We start from the raw sequence: 21587 nt of genomic DNA, 5'->3' as shown, positions 1-21587 counted from the left end.
TGATACGTTCGTGTTAATATACCCGGCGGTGCTTCTCCCTACACCCCAAATTCCACAACCGCTGTCACCGGACCCCCGCGTCCCATGCCCTTGATCAGCAGTCCTGCCGTGCTTGGGCGTTGATACGACCTACCCCAGCAGATATATGGACCTATCTTTTTCCTTGGAAACTTGACTCTCTGCCAAAATGGACCCAGTGAACCCCCCGTGCAGACATTTGGTCTCACCAGACTATAAAAACTTCATTCTCTCCATGTAAATCTTCGACACCCACCGGTGACGCCACCCGCTGACCCCCGCCAGTTTGATTGTCTTTGGGATCCTCCTCTCCTATCTTCCCCAGCATTATCGCATCATCTCCTTCAGGAGCTCCTTCGGAATCTCCCCATATTTTGTTCTCCTCGGGACAACCTCCGGTTCCTCGGCGTTGGCGAACGTGGTATCACAGCAACAGAGCTTACAGGACGTGACCTGTTGCAAGGATGTGAACGGATTTGCCTGTTTCGCAGGGCTCCTTGGAATCTTCCAAGTTGGAACGCAGTGTTTATGCTTTTTCATCATGTCAGTCGAACCCATGCCTCCTGAATACTCGATTATTTCCCCTGTCTGACGCCTCCCTTCCTGAAATACAGCCTTTTCCTATTCGTTCTCTACTTCCCGCGGAGTCCGGAACAGTCTCCCGCTGTAACACCAGAACCGTCGAAAAATGACGGCCCGACCTACAGAACAGCCCTGGCGGTAAGCGCCATCTGCGTTGTCCATGCCATAATCATGATCATCATCACCATCACCATCGGATTGAAGCGACCGACTTCGCTCCAATCCTGGTCGAACTTCTGCGGCGTATTGGCGGCCATCCTCTCCTCCATCCAGTACTTCCCCCAGATATACACCACCCTCAAGCTCCGCTGCGTGGGCAGCTTGAGCATCCCAATGATGTGTATCCAAACCCCAGGCAGCCTGGTTTGGGCAGGTAGCTTGGCCGCGCGATTGGGCAGCAAGGGCTGGAGTACATGGGGTGTCTTGATCGTAACCGCATGTTTGCAGGGGACGTTACTGATCTTGGGCGTGTTCTTTGAGTACCTTGGGCCTAACAAGGGCCACTCCCACCACCTGGACAAGGATGGGTCCTCCGAGGGGCTGCCGGATACAGATGAGCCTCATGAAAGACAAGAGGTGCAGCCTTCGGAGGAGACACCGCTCCTTCAGAGCCAGTGATCAGAAGCGCAGTGGAGTTGGTATTTGTCTTTGGGTATCTTCGTCGGCCGAGTGTGGTATGGTTAGACGATGAATGGATGTATTTGTAGGCTGCTGCGGCAGCCCTGGTACTACAAAACAAGCAGGCTTGTTCCATAACGTACGCCATTCATAGTCAAATGCGCACAATATCATGCTCTTCAGAACATTCTACAGAGGTTCCTCTCACTGTGGAGATTGTAAATTGGCAGCGTATATTGTTTGGGATAACCGGGGCTGCGGACTCAATCCCTGACAAGCCTGATTTCCGCGCCACTGGTTCACTAAACCATAACCACTCAGAACATCATATGCACTTGGTCTATCCTCGTTACCTCCTTAACCGTAGACAAGACGGAAGATGTCGTTGAACACGAAGAAGCTGCCGGCTCCGTCAGGAAGGAGCTGGAACGTCTGGGTGTATTTCATGGGATTCTGCTCTTCGTCGACCTGTCCCACCGTTAGTATATAAATATTCCCCCCCCCCCCACGCATCAAACTTCAATCCACATACCAGGAGAGCGCCGGTCACCATGACGAGGATTCCACCTTCAGTATTGGAGGGCTGAGCATCTAGAGTGCCGACCTGATGCTGGACTTTCTGGAAGGGAAGAGTCTGCACGGAAAGGAAACGGGATCAGTCACCATCCATTCGCCGTTCTTTTTTCGGGCCATAAACTAACAGTCAATTTCTCGATAATGCCGGCAGTACCCTGCACGGAGGTCGTCTCGAAAGTGAGCATGGATTGATCGCGCTGCGAGGGGAGAACAGGTCAGCCCGAGGAATTCATCTTCGAGATTTGACGGATCATCGTACATAGAGCCCAGAGAGGCCCTGACGGTTCGAGTCGAACGTCTGGTAGTAGAAAGTGACGAATTGTTCTATTATGATAGCGCATTGCCGTTAGATGGGATGTCTGGAGGGGTGCGCTGGCGCGATCGCTTCTGGCCGGAGAAAGAGAGGCGTTATAGGAGCTACTCACGGGCGATGTTCTGGAAGTCTAGAGATTGAAAGAGGACGGGTTAGCGCTGTAAAGGGCAATTGTGGGCTGGGGGTGCTTTGGGTATATTATCACGGAGGGGTTCTGTGGACTTGGAGGAGGGGTAATGCTTGTCACGAAGAGAGCCAGGAGCACGCTACATACCGGCCATTGTGACGGAAATGAACCCCGAGGGATTTGAATAGATGCAAAGATGGGAGAAAGGGAGATGCTAGAGGAATAGGCTGTTCAGGAGGAGTTCCGGAGGGAGGAGAAGATTGATATCAACAGCGGAAGTATTTCAGTCCAGCCGCGAGAGGAGATTGTGGGGCCTGATGCCTGGCGGTGCCTTAAGGCAGCAACCCACCAATCGTGTTCTACATGTTTCGTTTGATATCCACCATCAGTCAGATCCTTTAATATCCCTGGTATTATATGGCATAACTTCATTCCTAGAGTACATATCCCCATCGTATGACCAGAATCCTGGTGCCGTAACGTCACTCGGAATCCGAGTCCGCGAACATGTCCTCTGCCTTGGGTCGGGGCTTGCGAACAGGCCGCTGAGGCTCGCTTGGGGCTGGCGGTTCTGGCTGTTTCTCAGGTTGTCCCTGCTGGCCAACGTCTTCTTGAAGAGGGGGTTCTTCCTCCATTGGCTCCCCATCTGGCGCATCTTCCAGGTCACTATCTTCCATCGGCTCGCCATCAATATCGCTCATCGGCTCTCCGTCTAGATCCCCGTAGCCTCCAGAAACTGCCGGTCCTTGATCGATGTCCATCCGGGAACGGTCAGCCTCCGCAGATTTGAACGGGCCGAATTTGCTTGTTGTAGAATCTTCATCAACAGTCTTCCAGCGGCTCTTGCTCTTGGAGAATGCGCTTGCAGCTCGGTCTGCCTCGGCCTTCTCCTTCTCCTCACGCAGTTCCTCTTCCGTAAGCGGCGGCTTCTCAAAGACTTGGAAAAAGTGCTCCTGGCTCGATTGCGGGAAGACACACCAGCCTTCCCACAGATGTAAAAGTGTGCCTACGCTCCGCTTCCACTTCTCAGCACGAAGGCGGCCCCATCCGAAGTCTTTTTCAAGCCTTCCGAGGTGCTCGAAAACGTGATGTGCCTTCAGCGCCGACTCAAACAGCTGCCGGTATCTCCAGGCATGACGCACGCCACTCGTCGCGGAAGAAGAGAGGATATCCGAGATTAGGTAAAGACCGACTAGCTTCGCGGCGGAGGTATCAAGGTTTTCTTTCGAAGCTGAGCGATTCTGTCCGGTGGTAGACTCCGGAGCTCCGTCTCCTACTTGCTCACTCCGCGTGATGCCCTTCTCTCTTTCGTGCTGGGGGTTCGCCCCGCTATAAGCGAATGGCTCGAGGATGTTCAACACAATCAGTTCCACGACTTCTTCCGCACCAGCGCCTGCATGTTCAATGGCAAAGGCGGTGACCCGCGCAACATCGCCTTTTCGTAGCTTCGCATGTGTTGTAGGAAGGCGGGCGAGAAGATGAACGAGTTTCGCCTTCTGCAGAGGATTCATGTAACCCAACCCTTCGTTCGTGCCCAGCCCATCAGCGGGAGGAGCTCCGCTGTGATGCCTTCTTTCATCCTCCATGTCTGACATATCCTCGTCGGAAGAGTCGTAGTCCTCGTCGGAGACAAACTCGTCTATCCGCGTAACGTATTCGAACTTGATCTTTGCCTCCGGGGGAAACCAGTTGGGGCCATCCTCGAATATACTTATCGCGCTCCGGCCAGCCCCACGGCGGGTTCTGTAATGGCTGTTGGTCAGAGTCTCCCATAGCTTCCACCGGTAATACACTCCACCGGCGCTTCTGGCATCCCAGAGCCACGCCCACTTCTCGTCGCGCTGAACCTCAGGTCTGCTCATTAACAAAGCCTCAAATTCAGGCCCGTACTTGAGAAGGTTCTCCAATGCCTTATGGATCAGCCTCAGCTGCTTCAAATCCGACGGGGCTTTCACCTCGACTTGTGTTGGAGGACCACTTCTGCCATACGACGGGCCGTAAGAGGCGGGCGGTGCGAACCCACCACGGTGTGGTGCAGGCGGAGGTGCTCTATTCAGCCGTCCTCCCTCAGGCGCAACCGTTTTGGCCCCGAATGGAAGGGTCGACGACAAGCCGGTGGTGACAGGCATTGTTGAGCTGATGGCGGCGGAGGAGAGGTGCCTCGAGATTGACAGGTAGTATCCCCAACCGAGATATCTGCTTTGGAGTGTACTAACGGCGCTGTCGATGTCTGAAGCTGCAGATTCGTTCACCAGAGTCACAATGGCGGAAACGGACTTTCGATCGGTGGTGGGCTGGTTAGGCGGGCGGAGGATCTTCACATTGTCGACACCCAGAGTGGACGGGATCAACGACTTGACCACAGACGGGGATGTTCCAGGAGGCAACGAAGCCAGATACAGCGTAGGTTTCGCCGCGGCCCTCTCCGCCTCTTTCGTATCGGCAGCCCCTTCGTCTTCGTCGTCCGATGTGCGGAAGGCGGAGGCTGCTGGCAACGGACCGGCCCCTGCACTGTCAAACCCCAGTATACCCTGCGGGGAATCGCGATTTCGATGTAACGGCTGGAAACCATCGTGGGCGCGTTTTCGGGACAGCGACGGCGGCGGGGGACCCAATGTGCCAGGCCCGCTCATGCGCTGACCAGAGCCGGTGAAATGACGTTTCGCAGGCCCGCCTCCAGAGCCCGGGGCCCGATTGCCAAACCTATTCGGAGGTCTCCCGTCTGCAGTGTTCCTACCCGGTCCAGCAGAGTCATCTTCGAACGACTTGACGAAATCTTCGTAGACAGCGGCAGTTTCAGCGCGTTCTCGGGCCCGCTTGGCTTCGGCTTCGGCCTTCTGGCGTTCGAATAGGGATTTCTTGGGAAGCGCGGAGAGTTTCGCTGACACGTCGGGGAATGTCTTAGACTTCGGGTCGTCCGACATGGTGGGCGAGCCGCCGCGGCAGCAAAGCTGGTGAGTCGTGGTGCTTGGAAACAGAACGGGGGTAAGTGAATGGATGAATGGGGTTGCGGAGGTGAGCAGTTGGAGCTTTGGAGGCGGAGGCGGTTGCAGCCTCAGGCAGGAACAATGCCCTGAACTCACTCCTCGTCACTAACCTTGCCTACTTGGCCATCTGTCAACCTCCCCTTCGCACAGACATTCCTCTTGGAAATTCCTAGATAAACACAATAAACAGGGAAACAGTTACAGCCCGGCGCAGCTATGGCTTCGACCCAGGTGCAGGATCTACTCCGGTTTCTCTCCCAAGATGCCAAAGTCCCGCTTGCTACGGCCATGAGCCGGGTTATCGCTCTTCAGAAATCAAGCCTGACCACGTACGAGTAATGCGGAAATCACCCTGTGTAACTCTCTAATGCAATGATGCAGTGCCGAAGAGATCTCCAAGGCCGACCACAAGCTTTTGCAGGAAGTATTCCAGGATGAGAAATTAGCAAAGCAAGTATTGAACGCTGCCAAACGAGTCTCTAAAAAACGTGCTGCACCATCAGAACAAACAGCCTCACCTCGAAAGAAAGTGAGAGGAGCGGAAGCCAAGGAGAACATGACTCCTTTCCAGCGAGAATGTGCACTGTCTCTGCCGACATCCTCTGCATCAGACCAGGAGCTGTCAAACATTGCTGTGCTTACCAACCGTGCGCCGCTTGTGCTTGCCTTCGCTGTCTGTGTTTTGAAATATACAATGCCGGAGCAGCCGATATCTAGCAGACTGAGCCTCGCGCAGGCTGTAGTCAGTGCCAATAGTCGCTCTAAAGCTGTCCATTTAGGGATTGAAAGCGGCGCCTCCGCGGAGCAGGAAGGCTGGGGACAAGGCCAGCCTGTTGTCAAAGTACTGGGCCGGGATATCAGAGTCCTAAAAAGATGGGGCTACAGTTCTCGAGAAGGCATGTCTACAGAAGGAAGTCCCTCGCTGGGGGATACCGCAACTTCCGAGTCTATGGATGATACCTTGGGCCGGAAAACCTCAGAGGATATGGACAGTCCCCCTCCGCTGTGGGGCATTGACCTGGAGGCGCTCAAAAATACGCATCAAAATCCCCGTTCTGGCGGCTTAAAGCCCAACAATGCACTACCAATATTCACTCCGGAATCCGCACGGTCGTATCTATCCAAGGCGTTTGCGCAGATTCCAGGCGAGAACGGCGAATCCACGAAACGATCGGAACGAAAGAGTGCGGCTCAGATAGAGAGCGAGAGGGAGGATAGTCTAGGCCACCTGTTGAGTTCCATTGATAAGGTATGCCAGTCGTGGGCTTCTACTCTCAGCACCGATGAATTGGACAGGCGTGCCTGGGCGTGGTACGTACGCGTTAGACCTGAAGTTCAGAGCGGAGCCGGTGGGTGGGGAGAAAAAGGAAGAGTGAAGTTATCCAGTATTTTGGAACTGAGAAGACAACCGTAGGTGTGATGTGTAAGATGGAATCTAGAAGATTGGATGCGCAAGGACCGACCGTTGACTGTGTTGTCTAGACTCGTATGCCATAAGGGTGTGTTTCGTTGGGCCGAGTTATCCACTCTTTGATTCTAGAACGACTGTGTCTCCATCTATCCCCGGTCGATCTCGACTTGCTCTATGGATTGCAATCTTGAGATGGTAAAGATGGGAGATGAAAATGTACGATAGCCAACAACCAAATTGTATATTTCCTTGAACACTTTGGGAAGGTATCTAGGCGGTAAATGTGAAAAGATGTAATATCCCAAGCTGTTGCTTGATCTGGCATTAGTGGTTTCAGGTACGAGAACTTTATCGTGGATAGATAACAGCGGCTGGATCAGTGATGTGATTTTTTGCGACCCATATATTTGTCTGGTTGAACCTCCCGAACTACAATGATCTTTGTCTGCAGTGGACCAGATTGTTGTTGTTGTTCGGTGGATGGGGTTGTTGCTTCTGCTGATCCGCTAGACTCTGGCTGGCTAGAATATTGACCACTCGACCGAGCCGAGCAGATTCAACCGGCGGTAGCGAGTGCACTGTACCAGACCATGGCGATGGCATTGGGGCATGGGACCCAGGTTTCCTCTAGAGTTCCTTTGTATGTAAGAGACCTGCATATCCTGCCCCCTGCAAGGCAGTGTGAACCAGGGCGTTTGAGAGTCGCACGGCGCAAGCGATCAACCGATCGAATTGCTATTCTTATCACGGATGATTAACCTGGCGACGCTGATCTTCGTTGAACGCATCCAAGGGTTCGCCCGCATTTCCGGATTCGGGCAGATAGACTTTTCCGGACCAGGCACAGAGTCTCCACCCGGTATTAAATGATCCCTTCTTTTGATCGCCTGGGCGGTTGTCCCGTTAGTGGTAAACAAGACTAGACCCTCACCGGCAAAATTTCTTCTTCTGCCTTGGTTCTTGGACCAGGTTTGGTGGTGGAGTGGGGAGAGACGAAAATGATAGTCATCGTTTTGCCTGTTGGCCTGTCATCCGCGCCAGGAGGAGACTCGTCTGGCTCTGCCGAAGAATGCCAAGCGGCTTGGAACTGGTCCAGTGAGGGCAGATGATAGGTGGTGGTGTGTTTCAGGCCAGGATCAGTTCACTCTGGTGTGTCATGGTGCAACCGAGGGAAGCCCGGTTCCCGTTGACCAAAAACACCGGGCGAGAGAGGAGAAGAGGAAGGGCGGGAGTGGCGAAAAGCGGAGTCGACCATGATCGTGAACGACCAGAAAAGTCTAACATCGGGCGAAATCGAAAGGAGTTTTCTTGCAGGAGATCGATTTGTAGACTGTTGTATTTTGTAGAGACTCTTAATCAGGCATCCAACAATCCCAGACGCGCTCCCAAAACGGGTCTAGTCTCAGCCTAGTCCCGACCCGGCCTCTTTCTTCCTCAGGCTCTCAGGCTCTCAGGCTGTCATCTCACTCTCATTCTCTCCCTCTCGCCTTCTCTCTCCCTCTCTCTCTCCTCCATCTCGATCTCTCCCTCCCCCATCACCACTACTCCCTCTCTCCACTATCACTACGCCTCGATCGTTATTCCCCCCTCCTCTCCGTCCGATTTCTATTCCCTCTTTTCGGACTCCTCTCGACCCTCCGATCCCCCCGACCGGTCGCCCTCTACGCCCGTCCTCTCCCCACGATCTTGCCCGACCGTCGCCTCTCCCTCCCTTTCTCCCTTCGTTTCACCACTTCCCCCTCTCACCCTCCACCCATTTCTCGCCTGACAGACTCCCGCTGCCTTCTCAGGTGTTTGATTCACTCGTTGGGTCGGTCTGATTGACAAATTCAGCAAGCCCGATAGGGCTGTAGAGCGCCATGCCTGGGCGTCTTTCATCCGATCACTCTCGCTCCCTCTCACGGGCCTCGCAGTCTAATCGTCCTTCCTGCGATTCTGATTCCATGCATCCTTACTCGAACTCCGGCCGTTCCTCTAATCCTAATGTCTTCTCCGATGAATATTCCCTGGATCCCATCGATTCAGAACAGTCCACGCTCACTCCTCGGAGTCCATCCGTCTCCTCGGCTGCTTCCTCCCACACCCTTCGTTCCTCGATACCCCAACAGCAGCAGAAGCCATACTCCAGCATTCCTACCGAGCCCGAAGTGACCGAGAATCCCTTTGGAGATGAAGCCCGAGTCTCCCTCGATGATGATACCCCTCACCGATCCAGTCTTCCCCAGAAAGGGGCGGATCTCTCCAACCGCAATTCCATTGCGTCCACCACTACCACCCCTTCCATCACACAACGCAGTCAGAGCACCTCGTCACGGTTTTCGATGCCTCCACGGGCTCTTAGTCCGTATACTGGCGCGACCGGCCCGAGCCATCCCTACGCCATGTACCCGCAAGTGGGCGTCAGCCGATCTCCAAGTATCACCACCACTTCGACCGTTCGCCCTGCCGACCGACCATTGGGGGACACGAATGCTCCGCAACACCCTTACGCCATGTACCCTCAAAACGTCGTGCCCGAAGAAGGGTTGGATAACGGGCTGGACAACCCCGTGATCCCGCTCGGGTTCCCGGGCCACGCGCAGGCCTACCAGCGGCCAGCCAACCGTGCCGATGATGATGTGGGAGATCTGGTTGGCCCTGACGGCCACACGGAACAACTGCCTCCTTATTCACGGTATCCCGATGGTGCCGCTCCCAAGATCGAAGGCGCCTTCGACTCGGTGAATAACGTCGACCCTCCTCCGGAGGGGACGACCGATCGCAATGGCTTGGCAGGCCCTCCGGTCTCCGAATTGTCCTCCAGAACAGTCGTCCCGGAGACTCAACCAGCGATGGCCGCCAATGCACCAGCAGACGAGCCGCCGGCCACGGGAATCATGGCTTTCGAGGAGAAGTTGAAGACCAAAGGCAAGAAGAAGGCATGCTGTGGGCTACCGGTCTGGACACTGGTTCTTGTCGGCGTTGTCATTCTTGTGGCGGCGTGTATCGGGGGTGTTATTGGTGGTGTTTTAGGCGCCAAGAAAGCTGCCAATGATGAGAAGGGGAAACAAAAGGGACCCAACATTGTTACCGTCACGGCTTCGCCGCGTATGGATGCGACTCCCATAACCAGTACCCCATTGAACCTGATGCCGGCTCCCACGGGCGAGTGGGTGATCCCAGCTGACCCGAAGAACTCTTCAAAATTCTGTATCTCCGATTATGAGGACTACAGGTCCTCGTGGAGTTGCATGACGCAAGGCAAGATTCCAATTGAGATTACTGGATCGGATGAGCATCGCAACATCACTTTCGGTAGTGATACTTCGTTTACATCATCCTCTCTGAGCTACGGTGCTCAGGCACCTCTTCTCCCCAACCCCACACAAGCCCTGAGTTTGATGTTAGACTCGAGTGACCTCAGCTTGGGGCCTGCATTGACATTCTTCTCTTTGTTCGACAAACTTGTTGTCGTCCCGCAAGACACTTTTCCTTCCGAAGTTTCCACCAAACGGTCCGTCAGCGAGAGCGACGTATTATTACACGCATTCCAACGCAAGGAGACAGCACATATTGGCGACAAACCGTGGTTTTGCTGGTGGAATAACACAGTCATGGAGTTCTTCCTGTATCTGAACCAGACAACCAAGGAGGCTCAGTATAGCAACACCATCACATCGACCGTTACGCGGATAGAGCCCACGCCCAGCTCGGAATCCTCCGTCGACAAGCGCGACCAAAGCCTGGAAAATTACCCTCGCCGAATCAAGATCGAGGAGAAACGCGATTACGCGGATGCCCAGCCCCCATACTGTCAGCAGATGCAGGTGATGGACGATGGCACAATTCAAACCGTTTCTCCCGCTACGATCGAGATTAAAGAGAGGGAGCCAACGCCAACGACCACGGTCAAGGGCGACGGTGGCGCAACCCAAACGTACACGGCAAAGGCCCAGTATGAGAGCGTGTGTTACTGTGTATCTTTGACCGATTAGTTGGGCTTTGGCAATTATTTGGGATACCAAAAGGGAGACAGCGGACATGATCCCTATGTGGCTGTCGTTAGGACCGTGGATATCGGCGTTATGGGCGGTATGGAAATGACTGTGTCATCATGTGCATACGACTGTTTGATTCTCCATCTTCTTTGGGCTTTCCGTCGCAATGGGTTGTTTATTGTGTTTGCGTGCGGCGAGATTTTCATCATTCCTCTCTTTTTTGCAGCTTACACTTTGGGGTTTCCACCGGCGTGATCGATTTCTTTGCCAACTTTTCCGCTTCCATTTTTCTTTTGGCATTTCCCATTACTTTCAGGGTATCACGGCGTTTTGAAACATCTTTGTGCAAGCCATGCGTTTGGCAATATGGTCTGTTGTATCTTCCCTATTACTATCTATCGTCTTTATTTGCGCAGAACATCGACCTATAAATGTGGAGATATTCGAGACATTTGTTTGCAGCTTCCTAGCCCACGAGGCGAAGTGTAAATCATGGTTTCTAGGCGATTACTATTTCCCTTTCATGCTGATTGGCATGGTTCTTGTTGTCGTGGGTCATGTTAATCATGCTGGGATGTGATGACCGAGGGAGAACGTCATACCTTGGTTCGTAGTGAATCCGACGCCACCTGTTAGATCATAGGAGAAGACATGGCTTTAAGTATTTAAGTGGCCCTTTGCATGGAGGATACACATGTTGCATACATGCAGTACAGTTCTATCAACTATCTAGACCAACTATCCCAGTCCATGATGAGTCGCGTTTTTCGCAGCGTCCTCCCTGTGAGGGCTGTTACCGCGCCGGCGCGTCCCCTCCCACGACTCTATCTTCGGCCATGGCGAGCCTACAGCCATAGCTCTTACGGAGCCGAGGGCGAGAACAACGCTGAACCAAGCAAGGCAACCCGTAACCTTGAACACCCAGGTAAGCACCAACCCGCCGGGCTAAGTGGTAGCTGGGTAGTAACCATAGCACCGAGCAGGACCGCCTCCTCCCGATGTCTCTGGCTCTCAATCGAACGCCTCATCCCAGCCCCCTGGCCAGACCTCCCAGGGCAAAGAATACCCGATCCACACGGAGACCTCCAACAAGGCGCACCCGACCATCACCGACGGCCGCCAGTCACCCAACGTGGATGACGAAGGTAACACGCGCGAGGATGTCCCGCAGGATGTGAAACAACATAACCAGGAGATGGAAGAGCGATATGACCGGCCGTACAACCAGATTGCGGACGAGGGGAAGGTGCACAAGGGGTTTTGGAAGAGACAGTAGAGCAGCGTATACCTAACCTCTGTACCTATACGGATTACCTAATAGATAATGCCATGGCTGCATCTGGCCACGTTATGCGCACGCGGATCTCCCGCGCCAAGGCAGGCAGGCGGTGGTCAGGAGCAGTCCCGATCCATCATCTCCATCTCCATTTCCCCTCTTACTCTTGATCCTCCTTCACACACACACACACTCTCTCTCTATCATCTCGTGCATTGGATCGTTGGACATTCGTTTAGACCTCGACAGTCATCATGGGCGCCAACAACAAGTACTCGGTCATCCTCCCCACCTACAATGAGCGGAGAAACCTCCCTATCATGTGCTGGCTGTTGGAGAGGACCTTTCGAGAGAAGTGAGTACTCTTCCAATTGTTCCATTGCAATCACCCCGAACCTCCCCCGCTCATCTCTCTCTAGCAACCTCGACTGGGAGGTCGTGATCGTCGACGACGGCTCCCCCGATGGCACCCTCGAAATCGCGAAGCAGCTGCAGAAGCTCTGGGGCCCCGAACACATCAACCTGAGACCGCGCGCGGGCAAGCTGGGTCTGGGCACCGCCTACGTCCACGGCCTCCAGTACGCCACGGGCAACTACATCATCATCATGGACGCCGACTTCAGCCACCACCCCAAGTTCATCCCGGAGATGATCCGCATCCAAAAGGAGACCGACGCCGACATCGTCAGTGGCACGCGCTACGCCAGCCGCGACGGCATCCAGGGCGGCGTGTACGGCTGGGATCTGTTCCGCAAGTTCACCTCGCGCACCGCCAACCTCATCGCCGACGTCATGCTGATGCCCGGCGTCAGCGACCTGACCGGCAGTTTCCGCCTGTACAAGAAGAGCGTGCTGGAGAAGGTCATCCACAGCACCCAGAGCAAGGGATACAGCTTCCAGATGGAGATGATGGTGCGCGCCAAGGCCATGGGCTTCAAGGTCGCCGAGTGTCCCATCACCTTCGTCGACCGGCTGTATGGCGAGAGCAAGCTGGGCGGCTCGGAGATTGTCGAGTATCTGAAGGGCGTGCTCAACCTGTGGCTGAGGGTTTAATTGTTCCTACTCCTAATTGTCTACTATACCCTGTTTTCTTTTCCGTTGGCCATCTCTCTGGACTTCTCTATGCGTTTATTCTATGTATATCAGAGTTAGCTTTGGATCATTACATCAGACACGTTAGACCCCCTTCAAGTAATTCAGGACCCGTTCCACCAGCTCCTCCTGTCCGACGTCCTTCACGTTGTGACTGGCCCCGGGGATCACCGCGCTGTTGTCATTCCACGTGCCCGCGCCGCCGGCGTTGGCCGCCTGCTTCCACCGCGCCAGGACCGCCTCCTTATCCACGCCGGGCACCGCGTACTCGTCATTCCCGGAGTACAGCGCCATCAGACTCGACCGCAGCATGCCACGCTCGGCGACCACCCCGAACGTCTCGTGCAGTCGCTGGTCGGACAGGTCCGTGCTGAAGAGGTCGTCGTCGGCGGGATGGCCGGGGCTGTCGGGGCTGGCGAGGCTCAGGAAGCGGTATGCGTTGATGGGGTTGTTGGGCGGGAAGCCCACGGCGGCGGTCAGATTCAAGGGCAGGACCTCCGCGGGCTGCTGGCGCCGGGCCAGGTTCACCAGCTGGTCGTAGGCGGTCTTGGCCTCGACGGAGTTACGGGCTTCGCGCAGGAGCATCTCGCGGTCCGACACGGGCGCTTGCATGATGGCGCCGTCGAGGACGGGCCGGGGCTGGTGCGTGAGCTCGTCGGCGTTGCCGACGCGGCGGTCCTGCGGGACCGGGTTCGGCGCGGTGAGATAGTGCAGCACGTCCTGGCTGCCGGTCGAATGGCCCATCACCACCACTTTCCCGCCTCGCAGCTTGCGGACGTACTCGACGCATTGGCCGATCTCTTCCACGTCCTGGTCTAGACTGCCCAGTCCCCAGCCCTTGTAGGAGGAAGTGAGCACGAGCGAGAAGAGCGACCAGTCGGTCGTCTCGAGGGCTTTGGCGAGGGTGGTGACGTAGGGGACCGTGCCGAGCCCATCGGTCAATCCGCCTACGAAGAGGAGACTGTTGGACTTGGGCGTGGGGGTCGCGGGGGAGGTGAATTCGTACGCGACGAGTCTGGGGGCCTGGTTGGATGCGTTAGTGCTTGGAGTGGGCGTGCGGGGGAGATGTGCGGGGCGTTGCGTACATATTGATGGAGGACTCCGGGGTAGGACACGGCCATAGTGTTGGTAAGGAGGGCGTGGATAGGTTGGTGGGTGTTGAAGAGGAATAGAGGGGAGGAGATGAATGAGACGAAGGGAGATGTGTTGTTGCTGCAGTTCATGTGGGCCAAAGGCGGGGGTGGAATGATGCCCGTCTGAGTCAACATGGCGGTGATTTCGTAGGAGGATCAGGATCTGGTGCGGAATATGAATCTGGCAGCCCGTGTATCTTTAATCTAATGCAATTTCTCGGGACAATTAACATGGGGAGTATTTTGTAGCTATCTAAGTGCCGAAGTATACGATCCGAGAAGGTTAGCAATGTACCACCTATACTTCTCTAGAAGTTTTGGTTACAGCTACAAGAACATATGATATAAGTTGATGTCTCTTGACTTTCAATATCTTCTATAATATTACTTATGTTTTCCTTGACTTATTTCCCAAGAATAAAGCTTGTCCAGGATTGGAACCCCAGCAGGAACCGGATAGTAACCTTTTGGTTCGATACAGGAAATTTGCCTTTAGCACTGAACGTGAAATTGGAGTAGTATGACCAAATGCCTAGCCATATATTCTGGGAGATCCAGCCTACTTCATCACTTAGATCAGTAGCGAAGGTTGTGGAGACCTCACTGACAGTATGAGTCGCATCCGTCTCGATCTATGGTGGGAGTATGGTGAGTGAAAATGACAGTTTCCAGGGACATTCACTGACCCATCTTTAAAACTCGATCCTTGAGTCAAACTAGATCAGATCGATGTGCAGCATTGTGGTCATCCACGGTTCATTCCGGTACATCCTTGAAATCGACCATATGACTCTATGGCGAATTCCTGTCCCACGAACTGTGCGAAAGACCCTCCATGGGAAAAATCAGACAGTATTTTGCGTTTATGGCAATCTTCGCACGCGCTGCGGACCTTGTGCAGCAGAACATCCGAAGTTTGTCATGGGTGTGCCATACTGGCGGTTCTGCTCTATAACGGCTTGCCTGGCGTCAAAAAATAATTAGGGCATCTCCAGGCCAAGGCAAAACAATTGTGGTCTAGCGTTGTTGCTGGGCAAAAAACTCTTAGAAAAGATACACCAGGGGTGCCGAAGTTGAGGACTAAACCAAGTATTCTTAACATGCCGAGTGGCCAATCTCAAACATCCCTTAGTTGTAATAGATGCGTTCTGGAGCGGATTCAGTCAAAGTAGGATATTTATGAGCCTAAAGGCTTTAATTATCGATTGCTGGCCGATATCGCTGACCGTAAGTAGACATGGCTTATTTCTCCCCTACCCGTTAAGTGACTCATGCCGAAGATATTCAATCTATTTAGAACAAACAATCCTCCTCTTCCGTAGTTTCTATATTTCTACACCCCAGCCAACAAACTCATATGGATCATCTCAAGCAAATCTTTGCCCAATGCCATCAGGAAGGCCGTCCCGCTCTAGTCACGTACGTGACGGCCGGATTCCCCAGGGCGGAGGAGACCCCAGATATCATGCTGGGCATGGAGGCCGGAGGAGCAGGTGAGTCATTTGAATGAACATCGTTTGGGCTCATCCTGATCGGGCTGTGTAGATATAATTGAGCTGGGTCTTCCTTTTACCGATCCCATTGCAGACGGCCCAACCATTCAGAAATCGAATTTGAAGGCCCTCGAAAATGGAGTCACTATCGTCTCAATGTTGGAAATGGTTAGGTCTGCGCGGAGAAAAGGGTTAAAGGCCCCGGTGCTGTTTATGGGCTACTACAATCCTATCCTGCAGTATGGGGAGTCAAAACTCTTGGCTCATTGCATGGAGGCCGGGGTCAATGGCTTAATTATTGTTGATCTACCTCCGGAAGAAGCAGTCCGCTTCCGCAATGGCTGTACGAAAACCGGGTATGACCACAGCCCTAACAACGGATGAATGACTATGTAAAACTAACCTGACTGACAGTCTCTCGTACGTCCCCTTGATTGCGCCATCCACCACCGAAGACCGTATGAAGACCCTCTGCAGCATGGCCGATTCCTTTATTTACCTGGTCTCCCGCATGGGGGTCACCGGCGCCACTGGGACCCTCAATTCAGAACTTCCCGCCCTCATCCAGCGGGTCAAGGGCCTCTCTGGCAATGTGCCCGTGGCTGTCGGATTTGGAATCAGTACACGCGAACATTTCCTGAGCGTAACCTCCATCGCCGACGGCGCCGTCATCGGAAGTCAGGTCATCACGATCCTAAATGATGCCCCAGCCGGACAGGCTGCACAGGCAGTCGAGGGATATTGCTCACAGATCACACAAAGAACGATCCCTCGAGATGGAACGGCCTGTGCGCCTCCTGTAGTGACAGATATGCCTGCGGCCATCCACTCTGTTGTCGAAGGAGAGGCGGCTGCGACTGACGGATCAGGCCGATTCGGTGCCTTCGGCGGCCAATATGCTCCGGAGGCCCTAACCACCTGTCTGGCCGAACTCGAGGCCGGGTTCGAGGCCGTTCAAAATGATCCAACTTTCTGGGAGGAATACCGATCCTACTATCCTTACATGGGTCGTCCCTCCAGCCTGCACCTGGCTCAGCGACTGTCCGAGCACGCGGGCGGCGCGAGCATTTGGCTGAAGCGGGAAGACCTCAACCATACGGGGTCCCACAAGATCAACAATGCCCTGGGCCAGATCCTAATTGCTCGCCGGCTGGGAAAGACGGAGATCATCGCCGAGACGGGGGCGGGCCAGCACGGGGTTGCAACTGCTACCGTTTGTGCCAAATTTGGCATGAAATGCACCATCTACATGGGTGCGGAGGATGTGCGTCGCCAGGCCTTGAATGTCTTTCGGATTCGCCTCTTGGGGGCCACTGTTGTCCCAGTCGAATCGGGGTCGCGCACGCTCCGGGATGCCGTGAATGAAGCTTTCCGCGCGTGGATTGTGCGCCTGGACACCACACATTATATTATCGGATCAGCCATCGGGCCGCATCCTTTCCCCACTATGGTTCGCACGTTTCAGAGCGTGATCGGCGAAGAAACAAAGGCCCAATTTCAAGACCTGGGCAAGACCCCGGATGCGGTGGTTGCCTGTGTCGGGGGCGGTTCTAACGCAGTCGGCATGTTCCATCCGTTCTCCAAAGATGCCTCTGTCCAGTTGGTTGGTGTGGAAGCGGCAGGCGATGGCTTGGACACGGAACGGCATTCGGCAACCCTGAGTCGAGGCTCGGTAGGGGTTCTCCATGGTGTCCGGACCTATGTCCTGCAGGACTCGCATGGACAGATCTCTGACACTCACTCAGTATCTGCAGGACTAGATTACCCTGGCGTTGGACCAGAACTAGCTCATTGGAAGGAGAGCAACCGAGCGACTTTTCTTTCAGCTACCGACGCCCAAGCCCTGGAGGGCTTTCGGCTACTGAGCGAGCTGGAGGGCATCATTCCCGCGTTGGAGACATCACATGCGGTCTGGGGCGCAGTTGAGACTGCCAAGCAGCTTGGACCCGGCAAAGATCTTGTATTGTGCTTGAGTGGCCGTGGTGATAAGGACGTACAGAGCGTGATGGACGAGACGAGGAAGTCCGGCGGGGGTCTTCCATCACCGTGATATTAGCTGCCGCGGGATTCACGCAGGAGATCGCAAATACCCTCGAATCACCTGCGGTTCAGTTACAAGCCAGTCAATCCCCCTGCATTCGGTTTCTGGGCCAGTTCTGTCAGCTCTGTCTTCAATCGCCATGCCACTGGGGTCTCGTAGTTCTTGCTTACCGCGGCTGTTGTGATGAAAGTAGACAAGAATGTTAGGGGCAAAAGAAATAGGTAAAAGCAGAGTATAGTCAGCGGCACTACCAGGCCAAATAGATCTGGGTAACCCTAGCCTGGTGGCTGTTACCAAGACTATTCAATTGGCAAGGAAGTTAAATACATACATGATTTTTCTATTAACGCTACATCAGTTTGAGCAAAAGTGCTATTCAACATAGTCCGCTGTGTAGTAGAGATTTTAAGCGCGTACTTAGGCAGTCTATGGCAACGGGGGGTGGAAGTCAGTGCGTCTAGGGGAAGAAGGAGAAAGACCATCTCCCACATAAGTTAAATACGACCAACGCCGGATATTCGAGCCTCCAGCAAAATCAAAGATGATGAATATGAGCAGATTGGGCAGAGGGCTATCACCTCATCAGGTATTGTGGTCTTTCCTGTTTTCCCATTGAGTCGTAGTACTTATCCAGAAAAATGTGTTCATGTTTATTTTCCCACATCTCCCTGGCTATTTCCTTCAATTCATCTGGGATCAAGATGCTGGTTTCAATTTGGGACATGTTGCAGCCGCGCCCATTATATGGGACTCCAACCTCGATATCGGCACAGGGATTGTCCGCCACGTTATTTAATACACAGGTGTCGCTGTATTCGAACATCTGATGTCTCGTAACCGTCCTTGAGTCGGTACCCCATCCGCGTGGGCGATCTGGACAGCCGCGACTGGAGATTTTGGCCTGCAAGTCACCCAGGTATTTGGGGTTGACACTCTCGCGCGCATCAGCCATCAGAGTCATGTCTGGATCAGGGTCAAGAAGATCCCAGGTCTCAGGGTAATTCGCTAGAATACACACGCGAGAAATTGCCGGCTTCATTAATGGTATACGCCGGAAGAGTTCTCTGCAGGTAGATGAATGCGGCACAGAGGGATACCAGATACAGTAGGGTAACGCCTTAGTGTCGGATGTCATTCGTGACAGATCATTGCTCATGATGAAGCGGGCGTTGATGGCTTGTTCCACCAAGTAAGGTAGCTTTCCAGGCTGGAGAGACCACCATTTGGCAAACATCGTGTTGTGGTAAATGCCACGGACAATGCAGTCCAACTCGGTCCGGATCAAAACTGGCCGCCGCAAGCGAGAATACCGGTCGATGTCTCCGTAATAGGCGGCCACCAAAATCAAAATATCCTTGTTCATTGTAGGTAAATCGGCTGGAAGTGGTGCGTAGAGGAGGTAGCTCACATCGTCGACCACTGGCCGGGTTTCTGAAGTATAGTCATCAATGCGATCATCTTCTGTTATGTCGAAATAGCTCGACCGTCGATAGGAACCACTCCAGCCAAAATCATCAAGATCAGGGGGTGCTTCAAACTTGGTCTTGCATTCCAGATATGACCGCACTGCGGTGTCTCCATTCAGGTGTCCTTTAATGGGCTGGCTAAACACTGTCCTTGTGTAATCATCCATGGCGTTGTATCGCACGGAATCTGATTGCATTACTGCGTTGTAGATTTTCCATTGCTCATTGTCGCGGGCTTCTTCAGCAATGTGACACTCGGGAAGGAGATCCAACTCATTGAACAAATCCACATAGCCAGCTACTGCACACGCCCTCCCGACTTGGTATCTCATCTGGGGATACTTAGCAGCCAGAGCACGATATGTGGTTTCTGTTGCGCATTCTGGATACCAAATGCAGTAAGGAAAATCCTCGGGGGTTTTCATCTCGGGAATCTTATTGCTCATGATTTCCCGCGCATTCAAGGCCCTCGTGAACTTAGGCAACACGCCACGTAGGTCTGTAGCAAAACCCGGATGGTATCGGATTCCCCGCACAACACAGAGTTGGGTGATGTATTTTTCACCCAAGCCAGATGGGATCTGCTGACCCTGGATTGCCAAGCGGCAGTCTTCTTCCACGTATGTGTCGTTGGATAAGTTGTCGTGATATGTTTTCCCCATGGTGAGCGAGTAGCTTTTCTTATGGGAGGGGAAATTCGGACAGAGTGAGAAAGGGAACGAATGCGATGTAGGAACCGAAATAGAATGTAGGAAGACAGTTAGACGGGCACTCCCGTTATTTAAGTATGGCGAGCCTCATTGTTTGGCTCCGCTCGACGGCTCGTAGTGTGACGGCAGTACGCCGTACTATGTACTGCCTAAGTACTCTATCCCTCGACCGGTGACAGGGGCCATTTGTGGTTCTTTTAGCGTCGCTATTGATCAAGTAACCTGATTGGACAGAGGCCCACTATAGTGCCCCCAATCTCTCCATTACCCAATCACCTTCCGAAAATGGACAATAAAAGGTCATAGATGTACGGTGATAAACATACGCAGTACACTACGGAGTAGCCGAGAAACACATTACTAAGAGGCCAACTTATCTTCGATTCACAGTACAAGGACTGCTTTATGTTAGGCTGCTGCCTTTCATACCTAGAGACATCACTCGATGCATCATCGCCTCGTCTCTTATTTGCCTAGCGCGTCCTGCAGCCGAGCTTATTTGCCCCTTCGTCTAGCGCCTCGGTGATGGGGGTATGGATTCCATCCTGTTCCGCATACTCCCACCTAAGTGTGAGTAAATCGGTTCCCGGATTTGCTTTCTGGGTTCGCCCCGGGTTGATGAACATTCGGGATTCTGTGTCGCTGCCTGGCCACATTACCTTGCGCAACTCGGCATTGACACCTCTTTCGTTCTTGAGCCATTCGATGAAGTTATCGGACCAGCTCAACTGGCGAAGATACTTCACCCGGTTAAAGGAATCAAGACAATTCGGAATAAGCCTTTCTTGCAACTGGGTTTTCTTCTCTCCATCCTCCATGTTGTCAACCTTGCCCTGCAACGCCTGCAGGCTCTCTGCAACCTGAAGTCGTGGTGAGAGGACATTCGGACGGCATATGCTAAATGAAGAAAAGAGGGTGCCTTACATTCTTCATCAGGTTGGGGATCTGTCCAGACTGCTCCGGAATGCCGTTGATGACATTGTGTAGCATGTATTTGCCCGTGTATCCGTGGTTCTGCAGCTCCCTGCCCAGCTCATCAACCGTCAATCCACTGATATCTCGCGTGATTGGAGTTGGTCGGTGGCCTTCGTCGCCACTGCGATCAATGAACTCAAGGAATTGCTGAAAGTTGCATCTGGATGTCCTTTTGCCTAATCCAAGCGCCTCTGGGCATCTGGACCCGATATACTCGGGTTTACCATTGACCGCAGCATCCAACTCATAGGCATACCAGAAAAGCGCCCGCTCAAACGCGCCATAGGTACCAAAGCTAGATACCAAGATAACTAGATAGCCCAACAGGGCAAAAAGAGGCAGCTTCATTTGGAAAGGAAAATGGAACGGCGCAGGCCTGTAGTAGATTGCAGGTAGAGATATGACAATCAAGTATATGCCATTCAACGACTTCTATTAACAATATCTCAGAAACCTTTCTCACTGATTAATCACCGATTTCACTCTTGCTCCCCCTTTTCTAGTCTCCATAGAAATTAGAACTATGGAAGGAATAGTGATCACCCTGAGATGGTGGCCAACAAAATCCAACTACTTTCGGCGCAGACATGGGTATGTTTGACATCGACGGAGGTCCACAATATGCTTGGACGAGTGGTCCATGTTGAATGACACAATAGGTGATGCAGGACAGAGGGATGCGCTACAGACATAGCCAGTCTTGGCTTCTAAACCAACATAACTAATGCCTTGGCAGCCCGCAAGCGATGCACAACGGAAGAGATATTTGGGGGCCATAGATAAAGGCGTATT

At 53.4% G+C, this 21587-nt stretch overlaps 11 protein-coding genes across 11 annotated transcripts; 6 read left to right on the top strand and 5 right to left on the bottom strand.

The window, feature by feature from the left end:
• Positions 1–187: 187 nt before the first annotated feature.
• On the top strand, positions 188–1218 carry BDV59DRAFT_198409 (PQ-loop repeat-containing protein; the record flags this gene model as incomplete). Its single annotated transcript, XM_073693152.1, has 3 exons — positions 188–255; positions 304–561; positions 633–1218. 3 exons carry the CDS (start codon positions 188–190, stop codon positions 1216–1218), a joined length of 912 nt encoding a protein of 303 aa, XP_073551723.1.
• Positions 1219–1412: 194 nt separating this feature from the next.
• Positions 1413–2600, bottom strand: BDV59DRAFT_82246 (nuclear transport factor 2 family protein). The gene is made up of 6 exons (XM_073697147.1): positions 2382–2600; positions 2220–2237; positions 2054–2118; positions 1920–1991; positions 1751–1852; positions 1413–1686 (listed from the first exon to the last, which is right to left on the bottom strand). Exons 1-6 carry the CDS (start codon positions 2386–2388, stop codon positions 1576–1578), a joined length of 375 nt encoding a protein of 124 aa, XP_073551722.1. The 5' UTR covers positions 2389–2600; the 3' UTR covers positions 1413–1575.
• A 3-nt stretch (positions 2601–2603) lies between these two features.
• BDV59DRAFT_169433 (coatamer subunit protein) lies at positions 2604–5219 on the bottom strand. The gene has a single exon (XM_073688248.1). The coding sequence runs from the start codon at positions 5156–5158 to the stop codon at positions 2717–2719; it is 2442 nt and encodes an 813-aa protein (XP_073551721.1). The 5' UTR covers positions 5159–5219; the 3' UTR covers positions 2604–2716.
• A 100-nt stretch (positions 5220–5319) lies between these two features.
• Positions 5320–6848, top strand: BDV59DRAFT_82226 (uncharacterized protein). The gene is made up of 2 exons (XM_073697146.1): positions 5320–5550; positions 5603–6848. Exons 1-2 carry the CDS (start codon positions 5438–5440, stop codon positions 6633–6635), a joined length of 1146 nt encoding a protein of 381 aa, XP_073551720.1. The 5' UTR covers positions 5320–5437; the 3' UTR covers positions 6636–6848.
• Positions 6849–8156: 1308 nt separating this feature from the next.
• Positions 8157–11198, top strand: BDV59DRAFT_169431 (uncharacterized protein). The gene has a single exon (XM_073688247.1). The coding sequence runs from the start codon at positions 8492–8494 to the stop codon at positions 10604–10606; it is 2115 nt and encodes a 704-aa protein (XP_073551719.1). The 5' UTR covers positions 8157–8491; the 3' UTR covers positions 10607–11198.
• A 124-nt stretch (positions 11199–11322) lies between these two features.
• BDV59DRAFT_169429 (uncharacterized protein) lies at positions 11323–11979 on the top strand. Its single transcript, XM_073688246.1, has 2 exons — positions 11323–11534; positions 11593–11979. The coding sequence occupies exons 1-2, from the start codon at positions 11360–11362 to the stop codon at positions 11883–11885; spliced, it is 468 nt and encodes a 155-aa protein (XP_073551718.1). The 5' UTR covers positions 11323–11359; the 3' UTR covers positions 11886–11979.
• A 21-nt stretch (positions 11980–12000) lies between these two features.
• On the top strand, positions 12001–13588 carry BDV59DRAFT_169427 (dolichyl-phosphate beta-D-mannosyltransferase). The gene is made up of 2 exons (XM_073688245.1): positions 12001–12240; positions 12305–13588. The coding sequence occupies exons 1-2, from the start codon at positions 12140–12142 to the stop codon at positions 12936–12938; spliced, it is 735 nt and encodes a 244-aa protein (XP_073551717.1). The 5' UTR covers positions 12001–12139; the 3' UTR covers positions 12939–13588.
• Positions 13000–14179, bottom strand: BDV59DRAFT_82213 (uncharacterized protein). Its single transcript, XM_073697145.1, has 2 exons — positions 14063–14179; positions 13000–14000 (listed from the first exon to the last, which is right to left on the bottom strand). The coding sequence occupies exons 1-2, from the start codon at positions 14096–14098 to the stop codon at positions 13062–13064; spliced, it is 975 nt and encodes a 324-aa protein (XP_073551716.1). The 5' UTR covers positions 14099–14179; the 3' UTR covers positions 13000–13061.
• A 1276-nt stretch (positions 14180–15455) lies between these two features.
• Positions 15456–17794, top strand: BDV59DRAFT_82200 (tryptophan synthase beta subunit-like PLP-dependent enzyme). Its single transcript, XM_073697144.1, has 3 exons — positions 15456–15603; positions 15656–15959; positions 16018–17794. The coding sequence occupies exons 1-3, from the start codon at positions 15468–15470 to the stop codon at positions 17651–17653; spliced, it is 2076 nt and encodes a 691-aa protein (XP_073551715.1). The 5' UTR covers positions 15456–15467; the 3' UTR covers positions 17654–17794.
• A 144-nt stretch (positions 17795–17938) lies between these two features.
• On the bottom strand, positions 17939–19946 carry BDV59DRAFT_169423 (uncharacterized protein). Its single transcript, XM_073688244.1, has one exon. The coding sequence runs from the start codon at positions 19770–19772 to the stop codon at positions 18219–18221; it is 1554 nt and encodes a 517-aa protein (XP_073551714.1). The 5' UTR covers positions 19773–19946; the 3' UTR covers positions 17939–18218.
• Positions 19947–20293: 347 nt separating this feature from the next.
• BDV59DRAFT_198399 (uncharacterized protein) lies at positions 20294–21143 on the bottom strand (the record flags this gene model as incomplete). The annotated part of the gene is made up of 2 exons (XM_073693151.1): positions 20294–20680; positions 20745–21143. The coding sequence occupies 2 exons, from the start codon at positions 21141–21143 to the stop codon at positions 20294–20296; spliced, it is 786 nt and encodes a 261-aa protein (XP_073551713.1).
• Between the last annotated feature and the right edge of the window lie 444 nt (positions 21144–21587).

The sequence above is a fragment of the Aspergillus ambiguus genome (assembly GCF_047715705.1).
Source record: "Aspergillus ambiguus strain CBS 117.58 unplaced genomic scaffold BDV59scaffold_3, whole genome shotgun sequence".
Lineage (NCBI taxonomy): Eukaryota > Fungi > Ascomycota > Eurotiomycetes > Eurotiales > Aspergillaceae > Aspergillus > Aspergillus ambiguus.
This window is presented reverse-complemented; position numbering and strand designations above follow the sequence as displayed.

What these genes read in the sequence shown, in the direction of transcription:
- BDV59DRAFT_169429 (XM_073688246.1), top strand. Translation starts at nt 11,360, where the DNA reads ATGATGAGTCGCGTTTTTCGCAGCGTCCTCCCTGTGAGGGCTGTTACC. An exon ending in CCGTAACCTTGAACACCCAG is followed by an intron (nt 11,535 to 11,592) that starts GTAAGCACCAAC and finishes AGCACCGAGCAG; the next exon opens with GACCGCCTCCTCCCGATGTC.
- BDV59DRAFT_82246 (XM_073697147.1), bottom strand. An exon ending in AGGGCCTCTCTGGGCTCTAT is followed by an intron (nt 1,992 to 2,053) that starts GTACGATGATCC and finishes CTCCCCTCGCAG; the next exon opens with CGCGATCAATCCATGCTCAC. An exon ending in TGGTGACCGGCGCTCTCCTG is followed by an intron (nt 1,687 to 1,750) that starts GTATGTGGATTG and finishes ACGGTGGGACAG; the next exon opens with GTCGACGAAGAGCAGAATCC.
- BDV59DRAFT_82200 (XM_073697144.1), top strand. Translation starts at nt 15,468, where the DNA reads ATGGATCATCTCAAGCAAATCTTTGCCCAATGCCATCAGGAAGGCCGT. An exon ending in CATGGAGGCCGGAGGAGCAG is followed by an intron (nt 15,604 to 15,655) that starts GTGAGTCATTTG and finishes CGGGCTGTGTAG; the next exon opens with ATATAATTGAGCTGGGTCTT. An exon ending in AATGGCTGTACGAAAACCGG is followed by an intron (nt 15,960 to 16,017) that starts GTATGACCACAG and finishes CCTGACTGACAG; the next exon opens with TCTCTCGTACGTCCCCTTGA.
- BDV59DRAFT_82213 (XM_073697145.1), bottom strand. Translation starts at nt 14,098, where the DNA reads ATGGCCGTGTCCTACCCCGGAGTCCTCCATCAATAT. An exon ending in CCGGAGTCCTCCATCAATAT is followed by an intron (nt 14,001 to 14,062) that starts GTACGCAACGCC and finishes GCATCCAACCAG; the next exon opens with GCCCCCAGACTCGTCGCGTA.
- BDV59DRAFT_169423 (XM_073688244.1), bottom strand. Translation starts at nt 19,772, where the DNA reads ATGGGGAAAACATATCACGACAACTTATCCAACGACACATACGTGGAA.
- BDV59DRAFT_169433 (XM_073688248.1), bottom strand. Translation starts at nt 5,158, where the DNA reads ATGTCGGACGACCCGAAGTCTAAGACATTCCCCGACGTGTCAGCGAAA.
- BDV59DRAFT_82226 (XM_073697146.1), top strand. Translation starts at nt 5,438, where the DNA reads ATGGCTTCGACCCAGGTGCAGGATCTACTCCGGTTTCTCTCCCAAGAT. An exon ending in CAGAAATCAAGCCTGACCAC is followed by an intron (nt 5,551 to 5,602) that starts GTACGAGTAATG and finishes GCAATGATGCAG; the next exon opens with TGCCGAAGAGATCTCCAAGG.
- BDV59DRAFT_169431 (XM_073688247.1), top strand. Translation starts at nt 8,492, where the DNA reads ATGCCTGGGCGTCTTTCATCCGATCACTCTCGCTCCCTCTCACGGGCC.
- BDV59DRAFT_169427 (XM_073688245.1), top strand. Translation starts at nt 12,140, where the DNA reads ATGGGCGCCAACAACAAGTACTCGGTCATCCTCCCCACCTACAATGAG. An exon ending in GAGAGGACCTTTCGAGAGAA is followed by an intron (nt 12,241 to 12,304) that starts GTGAGTACTCTT and finishes ATCTCTCTCTAG; the next exon opens with CAACCTCGACTGGGAGGTCG.